A 22,098-nucleotide genomic window follows, 5' to 3' on the forward strand; every position below is an offset into this window, starting at 1 on the left:
GGAGTTTCTAGAGCATGATGAGACAAGGACATCCCGGCCGGCCAAACCCTTCCCTAACCCGGACGATGCTGGGCCAATTGTATGCCGCCTCATGGGTTTCCCGGTCACAGCCGGCTCTGACACAGCCTGGGATCGAACCCGGGGCTGCAGTGGCACCTTAGCCCTAATTGTTGCATTTGCGATTTCCAACTTGTTGTGCAATGTTTATGTCCAATGGCCGATGAGCACCCTGATACGTTTTATATATAATTTCTCTTTATATGACAAGGATGGAAAACAATTTGCCAGTAGATTGCCAACTTGATGCATGATGAAGACTGCTAGCTTGCTAGCTAAGATTTTGAAAGTATAATGTTGACATGATCAGTCCAATCAAAGCTATGGTAGATATAACACGATTTTACGTAATTTTATCTGTGTCCAATGACCTTGAGTATTCTTGGATGGGCACTTCTAATGTAAGTCTATGGCAGCAACCAAGGGTCTTGCTGTGACGTAGTGTCCCCATGAGTGACAGAACACTGAGCCAATCACGGCGCATCTAGAGAACATTATCAATCCCTACGCTCCGTATTTTCTGCTGGCTATGTGTGTGCGTACAAGTAAAAACACTCTACTTATAGACTAGTTGAACGCCAATTCAATCCTCCTCTTTCATGTTGGCAAAACGGTCTATGGCTCTGTCATACAGTACACTTTTAGTTTTTTTTGTCATAGGCTACCTAGCTAAAATGCTTGCTAGCCTAACTTTCTCGAATGGGCAACAATGAACCTGCTGAATTAGCTAACTAGTTAACTAGGCTACATGTAGGCTACATATTGAACTTCAATCATCTCAGGCCAGTGGCACAACATATTAATTCATGGTTAGATCAGAATCGCCGTCATAATCATTGGCCTGTGCAGAGAATTACTTAAGTCTAACTCCGCATCGCCATCTATGGCTTAGAAAATGGCCGATTTATTGGTGTAAAGCTAAATCCAAACTGGCCTCCCTTGGGGGGCGTTTTGCTGCACCAGGACAAACCACAGTTGAGCTCAGCTCAACGCTGATTGGCAAATTATTTTATCAAGGCAGGCCAAATGCTTGCTGGCATCAATCAATCAGATGCTATGGCGGCAACATACTCTTTTGGTCCAGACAGCATTAGATACAGTGCCTTCGGAAAGTATTCAGACCCCATGACTTTTTCCACATTTTGTTACGTTCCAGCCTTATTCTAAATTTGCTTAAATAAATAAAGAATCCTCAGCAATCTACACACAATACCCCATAATGACAAAGTAAAAGCTAGTTTTTAGAAATGTTTGCAAATGTATTAAAACAAAAAACAGAAATAACTTATTTACATGAGTATTCAGACGCTTTGCTTTGAGACTCGAAATTGAGCTCAGGTACTGTCACGAGAATTTTCAATCCCGATGATGATAACTAAACAATTATTTAAGGTTTGACCAATCCCCGAGGTTTGTAAGACCCTGGGTTTAATAATAATTAGGGAAAGACTCAGCTTATGCAAAAGGTCCATGCAGTTTATTCAGAGAACGTTTTAAAGTAAAAAAATGCAAAGACATGTCTTTTTATAACTCTCCCCCCCACCTACTTCCACGCACACACAGACACAAAAATAGTAGGTGGGATGTATCTTTCCCCACAGTCCTCATTCCTTGTTTAAGGATGGCATTTCTATCCTCCCGAGATTAGAGGGACCTTGACAGGACTCCCTTTCCTGTCGTAAGTTTCTTAGAGTTCCAACCAGGTCAGGTCATGAATAGTTTAATTGTCCTCTGTATTTTCTTAGTACACACACACACATTTCTCTCCCTTACTGGTCTCGACCAAACCTTATTGGACTTAAGTTTATCATTTTAATTATTCATCATACATGTCACATAATCTAATAATTACTAATAGTTACGTTTGTCTAATTATTCATTATACATGTTACATAATCTAATAATTACGTTTCAGGGTGGAATTCTTTAGTCATTACCTTAAACATATAAATTCCCTTATCAGGTACATCCTGTTTCCATTGATCATCCTTGTGTCACACCTTGATCTGTTTCACCTGTCTTTGTGCTTGTCTCCACCCCCCACCAAGTGTCTCCCATCTCCCCTCATTATCCCCTGTGTATTTATACCTGTGTTCTCTGTTTGTCTGTTGCCAGTTTGTTTTGTTCATCAAGACTACCAGCGTTTTCCCCTTTGCTTCTGTCTGTTTCTAGTTCCTGTTTTCTGCCTGCCCTGACCCTGAGCCTGCCTGTCATCCTGTACCTTGCCCACCACACTGGATTATTGACATCTGCCTGCCCTGACGCTGAGACTGCCTGCCGTTCTGTACCTTTTGGACTCTGATCTGGATTGCTGACCTCTTCCTGCCCTTGAACTGTCGTTTTGCCTGCCCCCGTTCTAGTAATAAACTGTTGTTACTTCGACACTGTCTGCATCTGGGTCTTCCCTAAAAAATCATACCTTGAGATGTTTCTACAACTTGATTGGAGTCTACCTGTGGTTAATTCAATTGATTGGACATGATTTTGAAAGGCACACACCTGTCTATATAAGGTCCCACAGTTGATAGTGCATGTCATAGCAAAATAAAAGCCATGAGGTCAAAGGAATTGTCCTTAGAGCTCAGAGAAAGGATTGTGTCGAGGCACAGATCTGGGGAAGGGTACGAAAAATGTTCTGCAGCATTGAAGGTCCCCAAGAACACAGTGGACTCCATCATTCTTAAATGGAAGAAATTCGGAACTATTAAGACTCTTCCTAGAGCTGGCCGCCCAGCCAAACTGAGCAATCAGGGAGAAGGGCCTTGATCAGGGAGGTGACCAAGAACTCGATGGTCACTCTGACAGAGCTCTAGAGTTCCTCTGTTGAGATGGGAGAACCTTCCAGAAGGACAACCATCTTTGCAGCACTCCACCAATCAGGCCTTTATGGTAGAGTGGCTAGATGGAAGCCACTCCTCAGTAAAAGGCACATGACAGGCACCTAAAGACTCTCAGACCATGAGAAACAACATTCTCTGGTCCGATGAAACCAAGATTGAACTCTTTGCGCTGAATACTTGAGCGTCACGTCTGGAGGAAACCTGACACCATCCCTACGGTGAAGCATGATGATGGCAGCATCATGCTGTGAGGATGTTTTTCAGCGGCAGGGAATGGGAGACTAGTCAGGATTGAGGCAAAGATGAACGGAGCAAAGTACAGCGAGATCCTTGATGAAAACCTGCTCCAGAGTGCTCAGGACCTCAAACTGGGGCGAAGGTTCACCTTCCAACAGGACAACGACCCAAAGCACACAGCCAAGACAATGCAGGAGTGGCTTCGGGACAAGTCTCTGAATGTCCTTGAGTGGCCCAGCCAGAGCCTGGACTTGAACCAGATCAAACATCTCTCCATCCAACCTGACAGAGCTTGAGAGGATCTGCTGAGAAGCATGTAGCGTCATTCCCAACACTCAATGCTGTGATCGCTGCCAAAGGAGCTTCAACAAAGTACTGAGTAAAAGGTCTGAATACTTATGTAAATGTGATATTTCACTTTTTTATTTGTAAAAAACGATTTAATCAATTGTAGAACTGTAAGGTAACACAATGTGGAAAAAGTCAAGGGGTCTGAATACTTTCCGTAGGCTACACATACTGAAACAGAGTGGCGCTGTTTCTCGCTTGGATGCTTTCTCCTGTGAGAATCAAGACACTAGCGAATTGCCGGAAAATTGTTAAAAGAGAGAGAGAGACGAAAGAGAATGTTTCAAATGTTTTACTTGTCAAATATTTGGCAAAGCCTGGCTTTCCTTGGCACCCATGAACATACGTTACTGCACCATTATGTGGTTATGTCGAAGTACCTTTTATTTTTCTTGACAATAGCGGCAGTTGACTACAGACATCAACGCGCTCATTGGGCTTGAGGTCTCTACACACATTTCGTATGGATTCGCTTTGGATTGGTCGACGTGACCCCCCTCGCGTCTGCCTGAGCGTGCACAATTCGATATTCCCGTAGTTTAAGATTTGCGTAGAGGTTTGTCCCTAGTTACCATAGCCACAAAGTCATACACCCCGCCCATTTCTAAAATGTGTTTTCTTAAAATGTGTTTTTAATCCCAACCCCACTGCTAACCATGGCCTTAAATTAAATTAAGACCAAAAATGTATGTTTTATTTTCATGAACGCTTACAATATAGGCACTTTGACTTTGTAGCTGGGCTATCTAGTGGAAATTGTGAAAGAGGTTCACCCACTCAATAGTTTACGTAGTTTGCGTTGCTTTAGTCGTAGTCTGACAAAGAGAACTAGCAGACAGAGAAAGAAGGAATCAAAAGAGAATTTCACATTTAGTGGAGCTGTAGCATGACTATTTTCAACAAATAAATACATTTGGAATAGTCTTTCACGTCGTCGTCAGCCAGCAGGGACTATCGACAATTGCTTCTGTGTTTATGGGGGCGAAGTTGTCAAAGAAACGTCGGTGCGTTTCTTTCGGCCTGAAATCGGGAATTTTGTTCATTTGTGTCCGATTTGAATGTTGGTCGGTCTGAAACTGGGAGCCGCCATGGCTGGTGCTGTCGGATCCTTTAGTGTCAATACAAGAATATGAAGATTAGCTATTGGACCTGATATTGTTTTATTTTGAGAATCATTCAACGTAAGCAGACTTGTCGTTCATGCCATTGTAGGCAGCCTATTCCTCTTTACCGCGGTGTTTTTTTAAAATGTACTGGCAACTTTGAGAGGCCCAATTTATGAGACACCTGGCTCAGGCAGTTATTTTATAGAATGCCTTTATAACGTTAGCCTAGGTAAGTGAAAGGAACCTACGAAATAAAAGGGATGACAGATTATTGCTGAATGTGGCTGGACGACAGCTCGAGACCAGACACAGCTGACCGGTTCGACATTAGTTTGCTAACTAGCTGGCTGGCTAGCTCGTGCTAGAACGATATAAGAAGAAGCGGACCTCTTATCGTGGAATTAGCTACCACTTTTCTTTTACAATTTATAAAAACAACGCATTCTACAGAGGACAGTCAAAAGACTAATAGTACTGGGGAAAAGTACGATTCGACTGAAGACGAAGCAGGGATATCTTGGATTGGAATATGTCGGGTCGGCCCAGAACCACCTCATTCGCAGAGAGCTGCAAAGCAGTGCCGCAGCCCTCAGCATTTGGCAGTATGAAAGTCAGCAGTAAGTATGGCCATAGAGCTAACATTTTCTGTGTGCTTTTTTTGTCATAATACTCTGCTGCTGCTGTTATGATACAAGGGCAAATATTTCTCTCTTGGAGTGGATTAGGCCTAGCCTAATTCACATTCAATACTGAAATGCCATATGGGTCCATACCTAGAATAACCCCATATTTTCTGTCAGTAACGTTACTCTCCCATTCACTGTCCTGGGCATTAGCTTAGTTAACCGCTGTCACCTAGACCCAACTAGTGCGTTTAGAGCCACCGTCTGGTATTTTACATGATGTTGTTAGCATATGTCTGGGATTATTGAGAAACGTGATCATACAAAATGTAAATGGATGGTAAGATACCATTGGAGCTTTCCAAATGATCACTGATGATATTATTATCGACCATAAAATAGCCTAAATGCAAAAGTATCTTTGCTTGTAGTGTTCCATGTGTAAGCTAGTCAAAATGTCTCTGGCAGGAGGAGTGATCACTGCATTTGAGCCATCCCTCTAGTCTAGACTCTAGAGATTGACCCTTTGATTTTTGGGAGTACTGAAACAATGGATTGGTGAAAGAGCTGATAGGGCATGCCTAGAGGTACACTGTCATGTCCGCTCCTCTCGTTCCCCACCCTGCAGCTCTGAGGCAGGCAGTCAGACAGACCAGGGGTAGTGTTGATCGAGCACTCTCGGATATCGAGCAGGGGTAGGTTAGACATGGCTGGTCAGATGAAGCATTGGGGCTGCAGAATGAATCCAGACCAGTGGACTAAAGAGGTGACTGTCCACTGGATTGGAGAGCCTGCAGGTCGGTTTTGCTATTCTGTTGGGTCAGGTGTGACCCGCAGTATCTGACCATTGGTCTTTGACAAAGAGTTTGTGAAAAGTGGGATAAAAACCTAAAACGTTGCTTAACTTTTCCATAGGATTCCATTGTAGCTCCATGTCATTATACTCAAATCTAATGCCAATATAAAATTGCTTGGTTCATCAAAAGAATAACTGTCACATAGGAGCATCAGCCTTTCACTAAATTCATTCATATTAATCTAAATTCTCTCTGTACTGGATGCTTTGGCTTCATAGGTCTACTTCTAGTAAAGCTTGAACATCTGGTAAATGAGGCTAGTTCTGACTACTACTACTATTGGAGCTTCACACACAGCCAGCCAGGTCACACAGCTAGCTCATCAGCACTTTGTTCAGCTCAATAATTGACAAGTTGCTCAGCGGATGGAGTGCTGATGGCCCCTGCTCTGCCGTGCAGCATCAGCAAACCCCAGGCAATGGGGGTAGCACCGGGACTTTCTGATTGGTCCGCAGCATCTGGTGTCTGCCTACGTCTCTGAAGGTATCTATGGTTGGTCATATGACTCCACACAGTCAGTCCTCCTGACCTACTAGTGCTTTTTAAAATGTCTGTCTACTGAGAAGCCTGGTCAACCCTTGGAGAGCAAATAACATTATAAATAGACCAAAACCAAGTTCCCATCTTTGGAGAGTCATCCTGTTTATGTGTGCACATAAGATGACAGTGGGCTGTGCTCTTTTCTCACACATCAGTGAAGACTTACATGTAGGGTTGCACATTTTGGGGAATATTCAGAGGAGGAAACTTTCCATAGGAATTAACAAAAATATATGGGAATTAATGGAAATATATGCATATTAACTTCTCTGGGCTAGGTGGGACGTGACCGTCCCACCTGCGGGACACACTATTCAACAGCCAGTGAAATAGCATGGCGCGAAATGCAAAACAGCAAAAATCTCATAAATTCATTTTCTCAAACAATCAACTATTTTACACCATTTTAAAGAAACTTCTCGTTAATCTAACCACATTGTCTGATTTCAAAAAGGCTTTACAGCAAAAGCATAAAATTAGATTATGTTAGGACATAAACTTCACAAGAAAAACCACAGCCATTTTCCAAGCAAGGACATGCATCACAAAAACCAAAAATACAGCTAAAATATTCACTAACCTTTGATGATCTTCATCAGATGGCACTCATAGGACTTCATGTTACACAATACATGTATGTTTTGCTCAATGAAGTTCCTATTTATAACCAAAAACCCAATTTTTCATTGGGGCGTGATGTTCAGAAAATGTATTCCCACCAAAACATCCGGTGAATGTGCACATCAATTTACAAAAATACTCATCATAAACGCTGATAAAATTTACAACAGTTATTGAAAGAATTATAGATATACTTTTCCTTAATACAACCGCTGTGTCAGATTTTAAAATAGCTTTACGGAGAAAGCACATTTTTCAATATTCTGAGTACATACCTCGCCATCAAAGCAAGCTATACAGATACCCGCCAAGTTCTGGGGTCAACTAAACTCAGAATTAGTATTATAAATATTCTCTTACCTTTGCTGATCTTTGTCATAATGCACTCCCAGGACTCCTACTTCCACAAGAAATGTTATTTTTGTTGGAAATACTCCATATTTATGTCCAAATACCTCCGTTTTGTTTGTTCGTGAGTTCGGATCACTATCCAAAGGCATAACGCCCGAGCGTAAATCCAGACACGAAAAGTCAAATAGTTCCATTACCATTCTTAGAAACATGTCAAACGTTGTTTACAATCAATCCTTAGGGTCTTTTTAAACATAAAACGTCGATAATATTCCAACCGGACAATAGCGTATTCATTACAGAGGAAAAAGGAGGGGTGCGCTGGCGGGCTCGCGCATCACCAAGTCCTTTGTCCTCAGGCAGTCCACTCATTGACTGTGCTCCTATTTTCTGCCCAGTAACAGGAGAAGGATGAAACACGTTTCTAAAGGCTGTTGACAGCCAATGGAAGCCTTAGGAAGTGCAACGTGACCCCACAGACACTGTAGTTTCGATAGGGATTCAAAAGAACTACAATTCACAGATTTCCCACTTCCTGGTTGGATTTTTCTCAGGTTTTTGCCTGCCATATGAGTTCTGTTATACTCACAGACATCATTCAAACAGTTTTAGAAACTTCAGAGTGTTTTCTATCCAAATCTACTAATAATATGCAAATATTTGACTCTGGGCCCGAGTATTAGGCAGTTTACTCTGGGCACGCTTTTCATCCAAAAACATGAAAATACTGCCCCCTATACCTTAAAAAGTTAATACCAATTAAATGTAGATGTTTTTTGCATTGGATATATTTACCATATATGGAGACAGAAACATAAACCTTTTACCTTATCATGAGTAGACATAATTGCAAATGATTAAATCCTTCCAATATAAATAAGAAAACAATTTAGTTATGAATTGAACTTTAATTAAATGAGTTGACTCTTCACATGGGATGATTTCACTGAACAACAAAATAAAGGGAATATTGAATGATGTCCAATGATCCATCGCATCTCCCAAAAACATTTTCAAAATACATCTGTGAAATGATAGTTTAGAAACTAAAGCTTTGGTTGTCTTCCTCTCATGCTTCCATGTCTTCTCCCTGAGGTAGATTGCTGCTATAACTTGATGACCCTTCACATACCTAACCATTTCCTTGGCTCCCTTGTAGAGTGTAAACATTGTTTTCAGTGCCATGATGTCCTTGAGGAGCAGATTCAATGCATAAGCAGCACAGCCAATGGGTGTGATGTGGGTGAACCAGTTGCATACACAGCTCGAGCAAGACATTCATCAGCATTTCTCTGACTACGTTCCTCCATTGAGTCAAAAGAACTTCTGATTCCAGGAGGACCATGAGCTGTTGCTCTCGATAAGGTGTCTGATTCATCATTTTCACCTCGAATATAAGTCGAGGGACTTTTGTAAGAGGTTGCTTGTTGTGAGCGCTGAGGGAACTTTATGCACTTGGCCAGATGATTCTGCATCTTTGTTGCATTCTTCACATATGATTTGGCACAGTATTTGCAAATGTACACAGCTTTTCCTTCTACATTAGCTGCAGTGAAATGTCTCCACACATCAGATAGTGCCCGTGGCATTTTCCTGTAAAGATTATGAAAAAATGAGTAAAAAAACCCCCCAAATACAATTCCATGTACAGATAAATAGTTAAGCAGTTAGATTAAACAAGTCCTTTGTAAAATACATGTTTTAAAATGAAATATGTATGGAAACAGGTGAATTAACACACCCCAGTTAGCAAGCTCAAGCAAGCTAAAACCCACATGGTAGTAAAAACTAACTAGCAGAAATTAAGTTAGAAATGATTTAAACACATTTTGCTCTAGGCTAGTATTTACTAGTTAACAAAAAATAATTTATGTCATATAAAATATATTCACCCCACCCAGTATTGTAATCAAAACTTACCAGAAAGCATGTAGTCCTTGGCTCAGACAGTGTAGTAGTGCGGGCTCAATAGCATCTCATTAGTGTGCAAGATCTTGAGAATCAGCTGTACATGTGATTGAAGAGTGCACTGTACATGTGATGGAAGAATGCACTGTGCGTGCAGAGGGTTGCAATTCTATTGAATTGGGGATAGTTTAACCAAAATATGCCACAAGACCTTATGTGTATCCCACAAAAAAGGTTCACTGTTATAAGCTAACTTTTTTGATGAATTTTAAGCAAATTTCCCAAGATTCCCGGGCTTAACGTCCCATGGAAAATTTCCGTATCAGTTCTGACCCTTTTGCATCCCTACTTACAGTGCTTGACAAACTTTTTAGCTACTTGTCTTAGGACTTAAAAAAAAAAAAAATTTACTTGTCCAAAAGCTCAAGTCTCTTGTCCACTTTAGATTTTTTTACCATAGAGAATCAGACAAAAATGTTGGCAACACTCTGCCTATTGGCTGTTTTTTTTTTTTTTAGGCTCTCCTGGAGGATGGTTGGCCACCCGTGGTAGCCTATAAAATATTGCAACATTGCAATTACAACCAAATACTTAAGTCTTTATAAAATAATTCCCTCCAGGGCTCGAAATTAAGGGCGTCCAATGAGGCTGGTGCAGCAGGTCAGACCGTTTAGCTTAAAATGTTGATAAGTTTTTATTACTTCACATTATAAGCTCAACAATGCGCACATGGCTGTAGGCTATGCGTGAATGTTACAAAATGCAATAAGGGGGAAAGCACTGTTTCAAAAGCACAATGCACGCACAATCTGTTTAAAGTGACAGAGATGAAATATCATTTTTTGTGTGTGTGATTTATAGTTATTTAAAAATATATATTTAAAAAATGACTTATCCATTCAAATAACTTAAATCTATATTTTTCTTGTCCACTATTTTTTGTTGTTCTTGTCCTGGACAAGAGGACAATCGTTAATGTCGCGCTAGGCCTTGGTGTTTGTTTGCTTGCTTGCAGATGAACAAATTTAAAGAACCTGGACAAAGATGTTGGGAAATAGCTCACCATAGCCCCCGTTTGTATTCGGAGAAGGCTTCGCCCCATAGTGGTGTATTACATAGTCTATTGTGTACTAGCCATCGCAGAAAAGGAAACCTGGACCAAGGAGGAAATGGCAATGGGGATCTGGAGAAGAAAGCATCAGATGTAATGTCGAGCTGGGGAGAGGTGGAGAAGGAGGATGTGAAGGCTGAGTATGTGAGAATGGACAAATGACTGGGTGGTATGCGGGTGGGTGAGGTGGCGCATGGATCAGAAGACTGTTAATTAGACGTGTTCTCCATCATTTACAAGGGACACGTTCAGTAGGCAACAAACGGTTGAAAATGGAGTAAACTCTAATCTTGGCAGCAGGTAGCCTAGCACTTAAGAGTGTTGGGCCAGTATCCGAAAGGTCGCTGGTTGTAATCAGCCCTTGAGCAAGGCAGTTAACCCCCAACAACAACTGCTCCCCAGGCGACAATAACGAGGATGTCGATTTAAGGCAGCCCCCCTCACCTCTCTGATTCAGAGGGGTTGGAGTAAATGCGGAAGACACATTTTTGTTGAATGCTTTGTTCAACTGACTAGGTATCCCCTTTCCCTAAAGCGGGAGGAACTTCCTGCACCTGTCCAATTAGAAATGTAAATGTTAATTTGTTTGCTATGGGGTGTCCTACTGAACATTATACATGGTAATGACTGTCCGATGACATGCCTTGGGCTGCGTTTACTCAGGCAGAACATTTCTGATATTTTTTTCACTAATTAGTCAGCTCTGAAAAATAGCTCACTTGAAAAGACCTGATGTGATTGGTCAAAGGACCAATTTAGTGTGAAAATTTTAGATCAGAATTGGACTGCCTGTGTAAACGCAGCCTTGGTGTTAAAACAGCTGATAAAGAACCCTTATTGACTTAGGAGTCTACTAAACATACGTTTAAAGTCCTCATCTGCTTGGATCATATGGGAAGACCAAAGTCCACCACATTTTCAAAAATAGCCTTTTTATGGTTTGTTCAAGTCATCGTATATTATTTACACCCGTAGCTCCGACTCACTCCCCTCTGAATGGATTACATTTGCTGTTTGTTCTCAGCAGGCTTACTACAGCCCGACTGTCACGAACATGCCAAGGGCCTTGTGACCAGTTCAGTGGGTTTGTGCGTCTCCTCTGGTGTCCTGTTTCCTTCCTGTTGCTGAGCTACTGCTGCTCCGGCGTCAGAGCTTCTCCCCGTGGCCTTTGGGATTAACCCAGCTGTTAACATGTTGGGGATAGGGGGCAGTATTTGCACGGCCGGATAAAACATTTACCAGATTTAATCTGGTTACTACTCCTGCCCAGTAACTAGAATATGCATATAATTGTTTGATTTGGATAGAAAACACCCTAAAGTTTCTAAAACTGTTTGAATGTTGTCTGTGAGTATAACAGAACTCATATGGCAGGCCAAAACCTAAGAAGATTCCAAACAGGAAGTGCCCTCTCTGACCATTTCTTGGCCTTCTTTGTCATCTCTATCCAAAACAAAGGATCTCTGCTGTAACGTGACATATTCTAAGGCTCCCATAGGCTCTCAGAAGGCGCCAGAACATTGAATCATGACTGCAGTTACTGGCTGAAGAACAGTAGCGCATTTGGTAAGTGGTCGATCTGAGAACAATGAGACGGGTGCGCGCGTGCACGTGAAGAGTCGCATTTTCTTCTTTGAGTCTTTGAACGGAAAGGACGTCTCCCGGTCAGAATATTATCGCTATTTTACGAGAAAAATCGCATAAAAATTGATTTTAAACAGCGTTTGACATGCTTCGAAGTACGGTAATGGAATATTTAGAGTTTTTTTTGTCACGATACACGCCGGGCGCGTCACCCTTTGTTACCCTTCGGATAGTGTCTTGAACGCACAAACAGAACGCCGCTATTTGGATATAACTATGGATTATTTGTAACCAAACCAATATTTGTTATTGAAGTAGAAGTCCTGGGAGTGCATTCTGACGAAGAACAGCAAAGGTAATCCAATTTTTCTTATAGTAAATCTGAGTTTGGTGAGTACCAAACTTGGTGGGTGTCAAAATAGCCCGGCCATCACAGGCTAGCTATCTACTCAGAATATTGCAAAATGTGCTTTCACCGAAAAGCTATTTTAAAATCGGACACCGCGATTGCATAAAGGAGTTCTGTATCTATAATTCTTAAAATAATTGTTATGTTTTTTGTGAACGTTTATCGTGAGTAATTTAGTAAATTCACCGGAAGTGTTCGGTGGGAATGCTAGTCACATGCTAGTCACATGCTAATGTAAAAAGCTGGTTTTTAATATAAATATGAACTTGATTGAACAAAACATGCATGTATTGTATAACATAATGTCCTAGGAGTGTCATCTGATGACGATCATCAAAGGTTAGTGCTGTGGTTTTGGTTTTTGTGACATTATATGCTAGCTTGAAAAATGGGTGTCTGGTTATTTCTGGCTGGGTACTCTGCTGACATAATCTAATGTTTTGCTTTCGTTGTAAAGCCTTTTTGAAATCGGACAGTGTGGTTAGATAAAGGAGAGTCTTATCTTTCAAATGGTGTAAAATAGTCATATGTTTGAGAAATTGAAGTAATAGCATTTCTAAGGTATTTGAATATCGCGCCACGGGATTCCACTGGCTGTTGAGTAGGTGGGACGCAAACGTCCCACCTAGCCCAGAGAGGTTAAGGAACCGCAAATTAATCAGGGTCCTTATTGGCGGTTGTGCCACCGGCATACATATATTTGACTCGTGCACATGATAGTCTTGACATCAGCTAATGTAGCCATAAGCAAAGTATAGCTGAGTATACACATTACACAATGTCAAAGAAAAGGGTTTGGGAGGTTTTGGGGGAGCAGTTACTGCATTACATCCCACAGGTGTTAACCTCTCTGGCGCAGGTGGGACGAATTCGTCCCACCTACGTAACAGCCACCTGAATTCAGTGGCGCGATTTTTGAATCGTTTGAAATACTATTACTTCAATTTCTCAAACAAATGACTATTTTACAGATATTAAAAAGACAAGACTCTCCTTAATCTAACCACACTGTCCGATTTCAAAAAGGCTTTACAACGAAAGCAAAACATTAGATTATGTCAGGAGAGTGCCCAGCCAGAAATAATCAGACACCCATTTTTCAAGCTAGCATATAATGTCACAAAAACCCAAACCACAGCTAAATACAGCACTAACCTTTTATGATCTTCATCAGATGACACACCTAGGACATTATGTTATACAATACATGCATGTCTGTTCAATCAAGTTCATATTTATATCAAAAAACAGCTTTTTACATTAGCATGTGACGTTCAGAAAAAGCATACCCCCCGCAAACTTCCGGGGAATTTACTAACAGTTTGCTAAATTACTCACGATAAACGTTCACAAAAAGCATAACAATTATTTTAAGAATTATAGATACATTACTCCTCTATGCACTCGATATGTCCGATTTTAAAATAGCTTTTCGGATGAAGCACATTTTGTAATATTCTAAGTACATAGCCCAGCCATCACGGCTAGCTATTTAGACACCCGGCAAGATTAGCCTTCACCAAAATCATATTTCCTATAAGAAAAATGTTCTTACCTTTCCTGTTCTTCGTCAGAATGCACTCCCAGGACTTCTACTTCAATAACAAATGTAGGTTTGGTCCCAAATAATCCATCGTTATATCCAAATATCCTCTGTTTTGTTCGTGCGTTCTAGACACTATGCGAATGGTAAATAACGGTCGTGCGCATGGCGTGACAAAAAATGTCTAAATATTCCATTACCGTACTTCGAAGCATGTCAACCGCTGTTTAAAACCAATTTTTATGCCATTTATCTCGTAGAAAAGCGATAATATTCCGACCGGGAATCTGCAATGAGCCTAAACAGCCAAATGAAATTTCTCCATGGGGGCGAATCGTGCACGCGCCTCATTCAATGGTCCTCTGATCGGCCACTTGGAAAAGGGGATAATCTGTTTTTTCCAAAATTCTCAATACTGCCCCCTAGCCCAAACAGGTTAAGCCCTTGGTCTCATTGTGTGGGATATGTCTGTGTTTATTTCAAGGGATTGGCCTCACCTACAGGACAGTATTTTGGGCTGAGTGTGTGTATGTAGCAACAGTGAAGCATCCTCCGCTTATAACATTACACTTAGTGGCACGGGTGCTCTTTCCCTCCCTGTTGTGTTAAACTGCACCTTATCAGAGGGAATCACGTGCTGACTCACCGTGGCAGAGGCACTATGGCAACCTACAAACCAAGCAGTGTTAGGATACATCCTCACCTTGGTGTGGTTTATGTTGGAGAAGGAATGCCAATGTGCCAACACATTCTCATAAAAAAAAAGAAGCTGAAATTCATAATTTCTATGAATTTCTGTCAGTATTGCTCATCAACATTCTGAATGAGGGCAAGAAAAAAGGCTGGTTCCACCCATCTAAACTGAGAAAAGTTTAGGGAATTGGATGCAAATAGCAATACTCTCTTTAAAAACAAAAAAGGTGGCTCTGTATGAAGGTTGTTCACAGCCTAGCTCTGTGTGTGTGTGTGTGTGTGTGTGTGTGTGTCAGAGAAAGGGTGGGTGGAAATGTGCCTGTGCTGTCACAGGCTCTGCTCTGACTCATCACATAGCAAAGCGCTGAGCAGGTATCAGGCTCCTCCTCACTCTGCTCACCTGGCTCTCCAAGGAACAGCCCTTGATCCAGAGGCCCTAATCAAACATGCTGGAGGGCAACGTTGAATACTCACACACGTCACTAACTTGTTTCAGTTCTTTTCACACACACACACACACACACACACACACCAGCTTTTGGCAGTATTGGGCTAAGACACAAAAACACAAGCCTTTCCTTTACAGGATTGCTCAAGCAAATCAAACCCTCATTGCATTCATCCCCTCGCTACATTGAAGTGAAACATCATTCCCTGTGGATAAGCTATCGTGTGCGATGGCCTTCACCTTCTCCCCAGTGCACTGCCATGCTGCAGTGTGTGCAGAAGGTAGCCCCTTGTAATATAACGGCTAACCGTATAGTGCTCAGGCCCTGCAGGCCTGCGCTCCTATCATAATCGCATTCTTCTGTGTGAACGCATCGGTCTCAGTCTGTCTGCTGAACGTGGCTGCTGGGAACGTGGCCCCAGTTCTGAAGAACTGGTATTAGCAGCAACATGATGCAGCTGCAAACCTAAAACAGCTTGTGGCTCGCTTGCTTAGCTACTCCGAGGAGTTTCCAAAGCAGCTGGCCAAGAACAAAAAAAGTATTTAGCTTTTATCCCCTGCCATTATAAAGATTCTTAAAATGCAATCTATACTGCAGTCAATGACAGTACTCTGTGTATGCAGGGTTGGGTAGGTTACTTTCTAAATGTAATCTGTTAGTTGCTAGTTACATGTCCAAAATTGTAATCAGTCATGTCATTTTTGGATTACCCAAACTCTGTAACGTAATCTGATCACTGTTAATTTTGGATTACTTTCCTTTAGGCATTTGAAGAAAACAAAAATGATCTATCAAACACATTTGGTGTGTCATCCTAGTGGTCTCTGACTTGGGCCTTATTTCAATGCTTAATGCATCCTTTCTGAATTTAATCCAAGAAGTAATCATCTAGTTTTTCAAAAGTGTCTGTAATCTGATTACAATATTTTAGCTGGTAACGGAACTGGTTAGTTGTTTCATAGTCAGATTACATGTAATCTTTTACTCCCCAACCCTGTGTTAGGCAGAAGACCGTTTTGATTGCGAAGCTTGTTTTCGAGAACTGAGTGACAACATGGCAGCTGTGTCTTTGAAACCAGATCTCTATCATTTCCAACCTAAGAGCATCATGTGTTGTCTGTGTCCGCTTGTTTGCGCCGCCTGCAACTCTGTGTGAATGGTTCTCTACTTGCATCCCTCCCTGTGTTCATTTGAAAATGTGCGTCTGGGTAGTGTATTGACTCAGTGTTGATAATGGTAGCCAGTGTGATGGTATGATGATGGTGTGAGTCAGCGTATAGAAGGAAATGAAAGGCTTTGATGTAGCTGTTGACGTTGGCTGATCCTCTGGCCCCTGTAGGGAAGGGAAATGGCTCATCACCAGCCACGCTCTGGAATGTGCGAGGAAAATGTAGGCATCTGTGCTCAGGACTCGGTACTACCAGGAACACATTACATGAGTACAGCAATCCAAGAGGTTTCGCATTACCTTTCCATTACACAACTCTGAAAAATGTCAAATTAAAAGTTGTAAGATGCCAGGCTTTCATGTGTAGTTCATAGCAGAATGTTGGGCATTCCATGGAAAGTGTATCGGTGACATAACAATTTCAAACTTAATATTTTCGTAGTATTAAACCCAGTGATAATTAATGGGGGATACAATTATTCTGAAGTTAACATAATAATGGCAAGAAAATCCTGTGACACTGAGACAGTCCTGTAACTGTCTTGACTGGCAATCAGGCAGTATCTCTGTCTCTGGACTTGAGACAGTCTAAACTAAGCCTTTCCAATCTAAGCCTTTAGGGTGTCCCACAACAAGGGTTGTAAACCTGTTGACAGAGCAATAATAATAAACCCTTGGATCAGAAATGGTACAGAGCAATAATACTATACCCTTCGATCAGAAATGGTACAGAGCTCTATCTGGTCAATTGTTTCCATGTTTTCTGTGCGGTTGACCCTCCATAACCCACATCCTAGCCCTGACTTAAATCCTTCCTCATACTAGGGGTAATTTCCTAGAAGGAAATAGGAAGCCGTCAGTGTTAGGGGATGTCCCCCCTCCTGCTATGCTAAGGCCAGTTAGTCAGTCCCCCGTAAGAATGGAGGGAGGGTTGGGCTGTCAGTAGACCATTGAACTAATGCATCCGGTCATGTGATCTGTAGGCTAGCCTAAGCTGTGTTTGAATACTCATACTAACTGTACTATTTGTGACGTGAATTGAGTATATGGTATGTTTATTGGTCATAGTATAGATATAGTTAGTATGCCAAAAGTTCCCGGATGACGTACTAAATTGGCCGAAATACGAAGTATACATGCAGTGGACACTTTCTGTGCTTTTAGGGCCCATAACACAATTCTTCCGAAAGTGGGCGTGGCTTCACAACCTTTTCAGATTTGAAGAAAATGTTGGAAAATAGGCAGCCGAAGTCCGACGAAAGCGGATCCAAATTCATTGCTTTAACTAACTATGCTGAGCAATGTAATAAAGTAATTACTTTTAAAATAAGTTATGTTACACGTTATGTTGGCTGAGAATTTGTTAGCTACGCCTTCCTTACGAACCGCATAGCATTGCAGCAGTAGGTACTGGTATGTTAGCTAGCTACCTAATGTTATTTGGCTAGTAATACATCGAACTTGCCAGGCAGTATTATTAACTAACTAACCAACGTTTATTGACTTGATTATTCACATCATTGTTAGCTAAGGGGTATAGTCATTGTTCATTCTGGCTATTTACTCCAATTTCAGAGCACTCTCGCGCAGAATAACTGATTAATTTATGAATGCTCAACACCCGTTGAATATGGCCGGTGTCGGCAAAAAAAGCGTAATTAAATTGTTGCCAGCAGCACAGTTGGTCACCAACGCTCTAGATAACATGAAAACAGCCTAACCAGCTCTGCTAGGGAGAGTAAAATGGTCAGTGAGGTGTTCTCTCATTAGTGTCTGGAAGTAGCTAGCCAACGTTAGCCAGTTAGCTTGGGTGCTTGACTGCCATTGAACGCTGGGATCAACCCTACTCCTCAACTGAAACGATACAGTTCATTTACTGTATACTAACATGAACTAATAGTATGTAGTATACAGCATGTTATTATGGGTATTCGAACACGGCTCTAGTCTTACTCCTGGCTCTCAGCTGTTGCAGTGACATACTGCACAGTAGACAAGTGATGGTATGGTGGTGACGACTGACTGGCTAAAGTGGATGGACAGACTGTCAGGGGCAGGTCCATAGAATATAATTACTCGATGGGATAAAGACCCATCAGACCAGGTCAATTTTGACTCAACACTCAGGCCCACCCATCGTAGAACATGACTTGAATAGGAATGTCTGTTCAAGTAATTGTATTTCTATGGAAGGAATCCAATTGGCCAGTCTATCAGACCCAACTTTTTTCATGCAGTGCTAAGCTGAGAGAGAGCAGCCAATGGATAGATGGACTAGAGGATTATTGCACAGCTGCCAAGGGCGTGATGCAGCGGTCAGGGTAGGGATTATCATTAAGGGCCTTTTGCTCTAATGTGCTTTGCTCTGTCTCTCCTTTCAGACCCAGGGATGAGTACGGGGAGGTGTTCGAGGATTTACCACAGGGAGAGGTGTTGAGGCCTACTCCCTGGTGTCGGGTTTCTCTTGACATTTCGAGGATAAACAATGGTCACTCACGGTTGACACTGTCAAACGCATTAGGATAATGAAAAGGCTTGTCCAATCTGTAATCTCTGATTGTCACGATGGTCACGATTTCTAACGTCAGTGATCACCATTATAATCGACATTGTCCTCATTACAATTCCATCCCCTGCAGTAGTAACATGGTGTCAGGCTTCCGGTTGGGTGCTTGCTCTCTTTGTGTGTGTTCAGAGGAGGAGGGGATGCCTAATTTGGCAGAACTCTCTGCTCTGTCCCTCCCTTCTCCATCAGGCTTTGGCAGCTCTGCATTTTGCTCCTCTTTCCTGCTACTCAGCAGAGAAAGGGAGGAAGTGTGTGACCTGGAGTGGCCCGACCCCCGAGACCAAATTCCCATATATTCTACCGCATTACGAGCTCAGTGGGTTCCTATAGAGATGCAGCGTGTTCAGACAGGATTGGCACATTGATAATGTGTATTTAACATTTTGTTCGACTAGTATTTCCTCTATCCCTTGACTTCTGACCCAGACGGTAGTAACGCTGGAGAGAGTGCAGAGTTCAGTGCTGGATCCCCCGACGTAGCTGTGTTGGACCTGTTGTGAAATTCTGCTGCTGCACTGTCTCATCCCTCGTCAGGCCTCTGCAGTAGCCAAGGCAGTAGTATCAGAGGTCAGGTGACCCTGTCACTGTTAGAGGGGCATTAGGGCACTCTGTGCTGTGTGTGTGTGTGTGTGTGTACACCACAGCGATATGTAAGTGCTGGTTGTAAAACAGATTGCAGGGTGCTAAGAGGTCAGTGCTACACCAACACTCCTACAAGGTATAATCACTAGCATATAGGCCTAGAGCTAAATCTTTAAAGTATGGAGTGGCCATTTTTAAAGTGAATGGGGGGAAAAATCCCCCTCTATTTAACAAACCACCAAGCCAACTCGCCTATGTTCCTTACAAGATCTGGAATGATAAATGATCTCTAGTAAATTGTTGAGTGGCTGTCAGACCAGGGTCATGTTCATTAGGACTCGCAACTGAATGCTTTAAAACATTTTGCCAAGGAAAGCAATTAGGCTTTTTTTTCTTATTGAACACGTCTGTGTAGTCCCTCCTTGTTCCAGAGTGTTTCCTGTTTATTCCGTTTGGTGTCTAATGGATACCCAGGCCTAATATTTTCCAAACAAGTAATGGATTTTAAACTTGTCCGCGTGTCTTCCTTGCAAACAGTGGCGTAGAAAGGCTCAATAGTAATAATGGATCTTCTCCATTTCTCATGTTGCTAATTCCTATGCAGGGGGGACTCTGTGAAGTCACTCATGGACAGAGCTCCAGCTGTTCATGTGAGATCAGTTTTTTCCTTCATTATGTTTGAAGATCAAACTCCTTCAGCATATCATTAATTTTACGGAGTACTTCGCCACTGGTGTCTTTCATTCTCTTCATGCCAATTGGAATGTTGCCTGACTACTGATGGGGCATGCTGGTGGAGTTTGCTAGCAGTTTTAGGCTGTATAATGTCGTTTTGGCTTGTCAATTTCCAGAAACAGCATTGTGGTAGACTTCATCATGATGCAGTTCTTGGAGCGTTCAACCACATTTTAGTTCGTGGAAGAGTAGTTTGTACTTTTGTGATTGACAGGTTCGTGCACTGATATTGATAAAGCTTATAGTCAATCAATCAATCAATCAAATGTATTTATAAAGCCTTTTTTACATCAGCCGATGTCACAAAGTGCTATACAGAAACCCAACATAAAACCCTAAACAGCAAGCAAAGCAAATGTAGAAGCACGGTGGCTAGGAAAAACTCCCTAGAAAGGCAGGAACCTAGGACGAAACCTAGAGAGGAACCAGGCTCTGATGGGTGGCCAGTCCTCTTCTGGCTGTGCCGGGTTGAGATTGTAACAGTACGTGGCCAAGATGTTCAACCGTTCATAGTAGAGGTCGACCGATTATGATTTTTCAACGCCGATACCGATAATTGGAGGACCACAAAAAGGCCGATACCGATTAATTGGCCGATTTGGTGTATTGATTTTAAGAAAGGCATTGATGTTTATGGTTGGGTACAGTCGTGCAACGATTGTGCTTTTTTCACAAATGCGCTTTTGTTAACCTCTCTGGGCTAGGTGGGACGCTTCCCACCTACTCAACAGCCAGTTGAATCCCGTGGCGCGTTATTCAAATACCTTAGAAATGCTATTACTTCAATTTCTCAAACATATGACTATTTTACAGCATTTTAAAGACAAGACTCTCGTTAATCTAACCACACTGTCCGATTTCAAAAAGGCTTTACAACGAAAGCAAAACATTAGATTATGTCAGCAGAGTACCCAGCCAGAAATAATCAGACACCCATTTTTCAAGCTAGCATATAATGTCACATAAACCCAAACCACAGCTAAATGCAGCACTAACCTTTGATGATCTTCATCAGATGACAATCTTAGGACATTATGTTATACAATACATGCATGTTTGTTCAATCAAGTTCATATTTATATCAAAAACCAGCTTTTTACATTAGCATGTGACTAGCATTCCCACCGAACACTTCCGGTGAATTTACTAAATTACTCACGATAAACGTTCACAAAAACATAATTATTTTAAGAATTATAGATACAGAACTCCTTTATGCAATCGCGGTGTCCGATTTTAAAATAGCATTTCGGTGAAAGCACATTTTGCAATATTCTAAGTAGATAGCCCGGCATCACAGGGCTAGCTATTTAGACACCCAGCAAGTTTAGCACTCACCAAAGTCAGATTTACTATAAGAAAAATGTTATTACCTTTGCTGTTCTTCGTCAGAATGCACTCCCAGGACTTCTACTTAAATAACAAATGTTGGTTTGGTCCCAAATTATCCATTGTTATATCCAAATAGCGGCGTTTTGTTCGTGCGTTCAAGACACTATCCGAAAGGGTAAATAAGGGTGACGAGCACGACGCGTTTCGTGACAAAAAATTCTAAATATTCCATTACCGTACTTAAGCATGTCAACCGCTGTTTAAAATCAATTTTTGAAACAGCGATAATATTCCGACTGGGAAATCGTTTTTTAATACAAAGAGAGTGAAAGTAAAAGCATGCTATCCCCTCATGCACGAGCCTCAGTCTGATGGCCCTCTGATAGAGCACTTGCCAAACGCGCTAATGTGTTTCAGCCTGGGGATGGAATTACATCG

General features: G+C 41.8%; 1 protein-coding gene across 4 annotated transcripts in view; it reads left to right on the forward strand.

Moving 5' to 3' along the window:
* The first annotated feature begins 4,285 nt into the window (after positions 1–4,285).
* Positions 4,286–22,098, forward strand: part of LOC106575154 (glycogen synthase kinase-3 beta) — a 133,733-nt gene continuing 115,920 nt past the window's right edge. For all 4 annotated transcript variants that reach the window (XM_045698784.1, XM_045698786.1, XM_045698785.1 and 1 more), the window contains exon 1: positions 4,286–5,205. In XM_045698784.1, the coding sequence (XP_045554740.1) occupies positions 5,118–5,205 (88 nt within the window). In that variant the 5' untranslated portion in view covers positions 4,286–5,117. The remainder of the gene's footprint in view (positions 5,206–22,098) is intronic.

The sequence above is a fragment of the Salmo salar genome, chromosome ssa17 (genome assembly GCF_905237065.1).
Source record: "Salmo salar chromosome ssa17, Ssal_v3.1, whole genome shotgun sequence".
Classification (NCBI taxonomy): domain Eukaryota; kingdom Metazoa; phylum Chordata; class Actinopteri; order Salmoniformes; family Salmonidae; genus Salmo; species Salmo salar.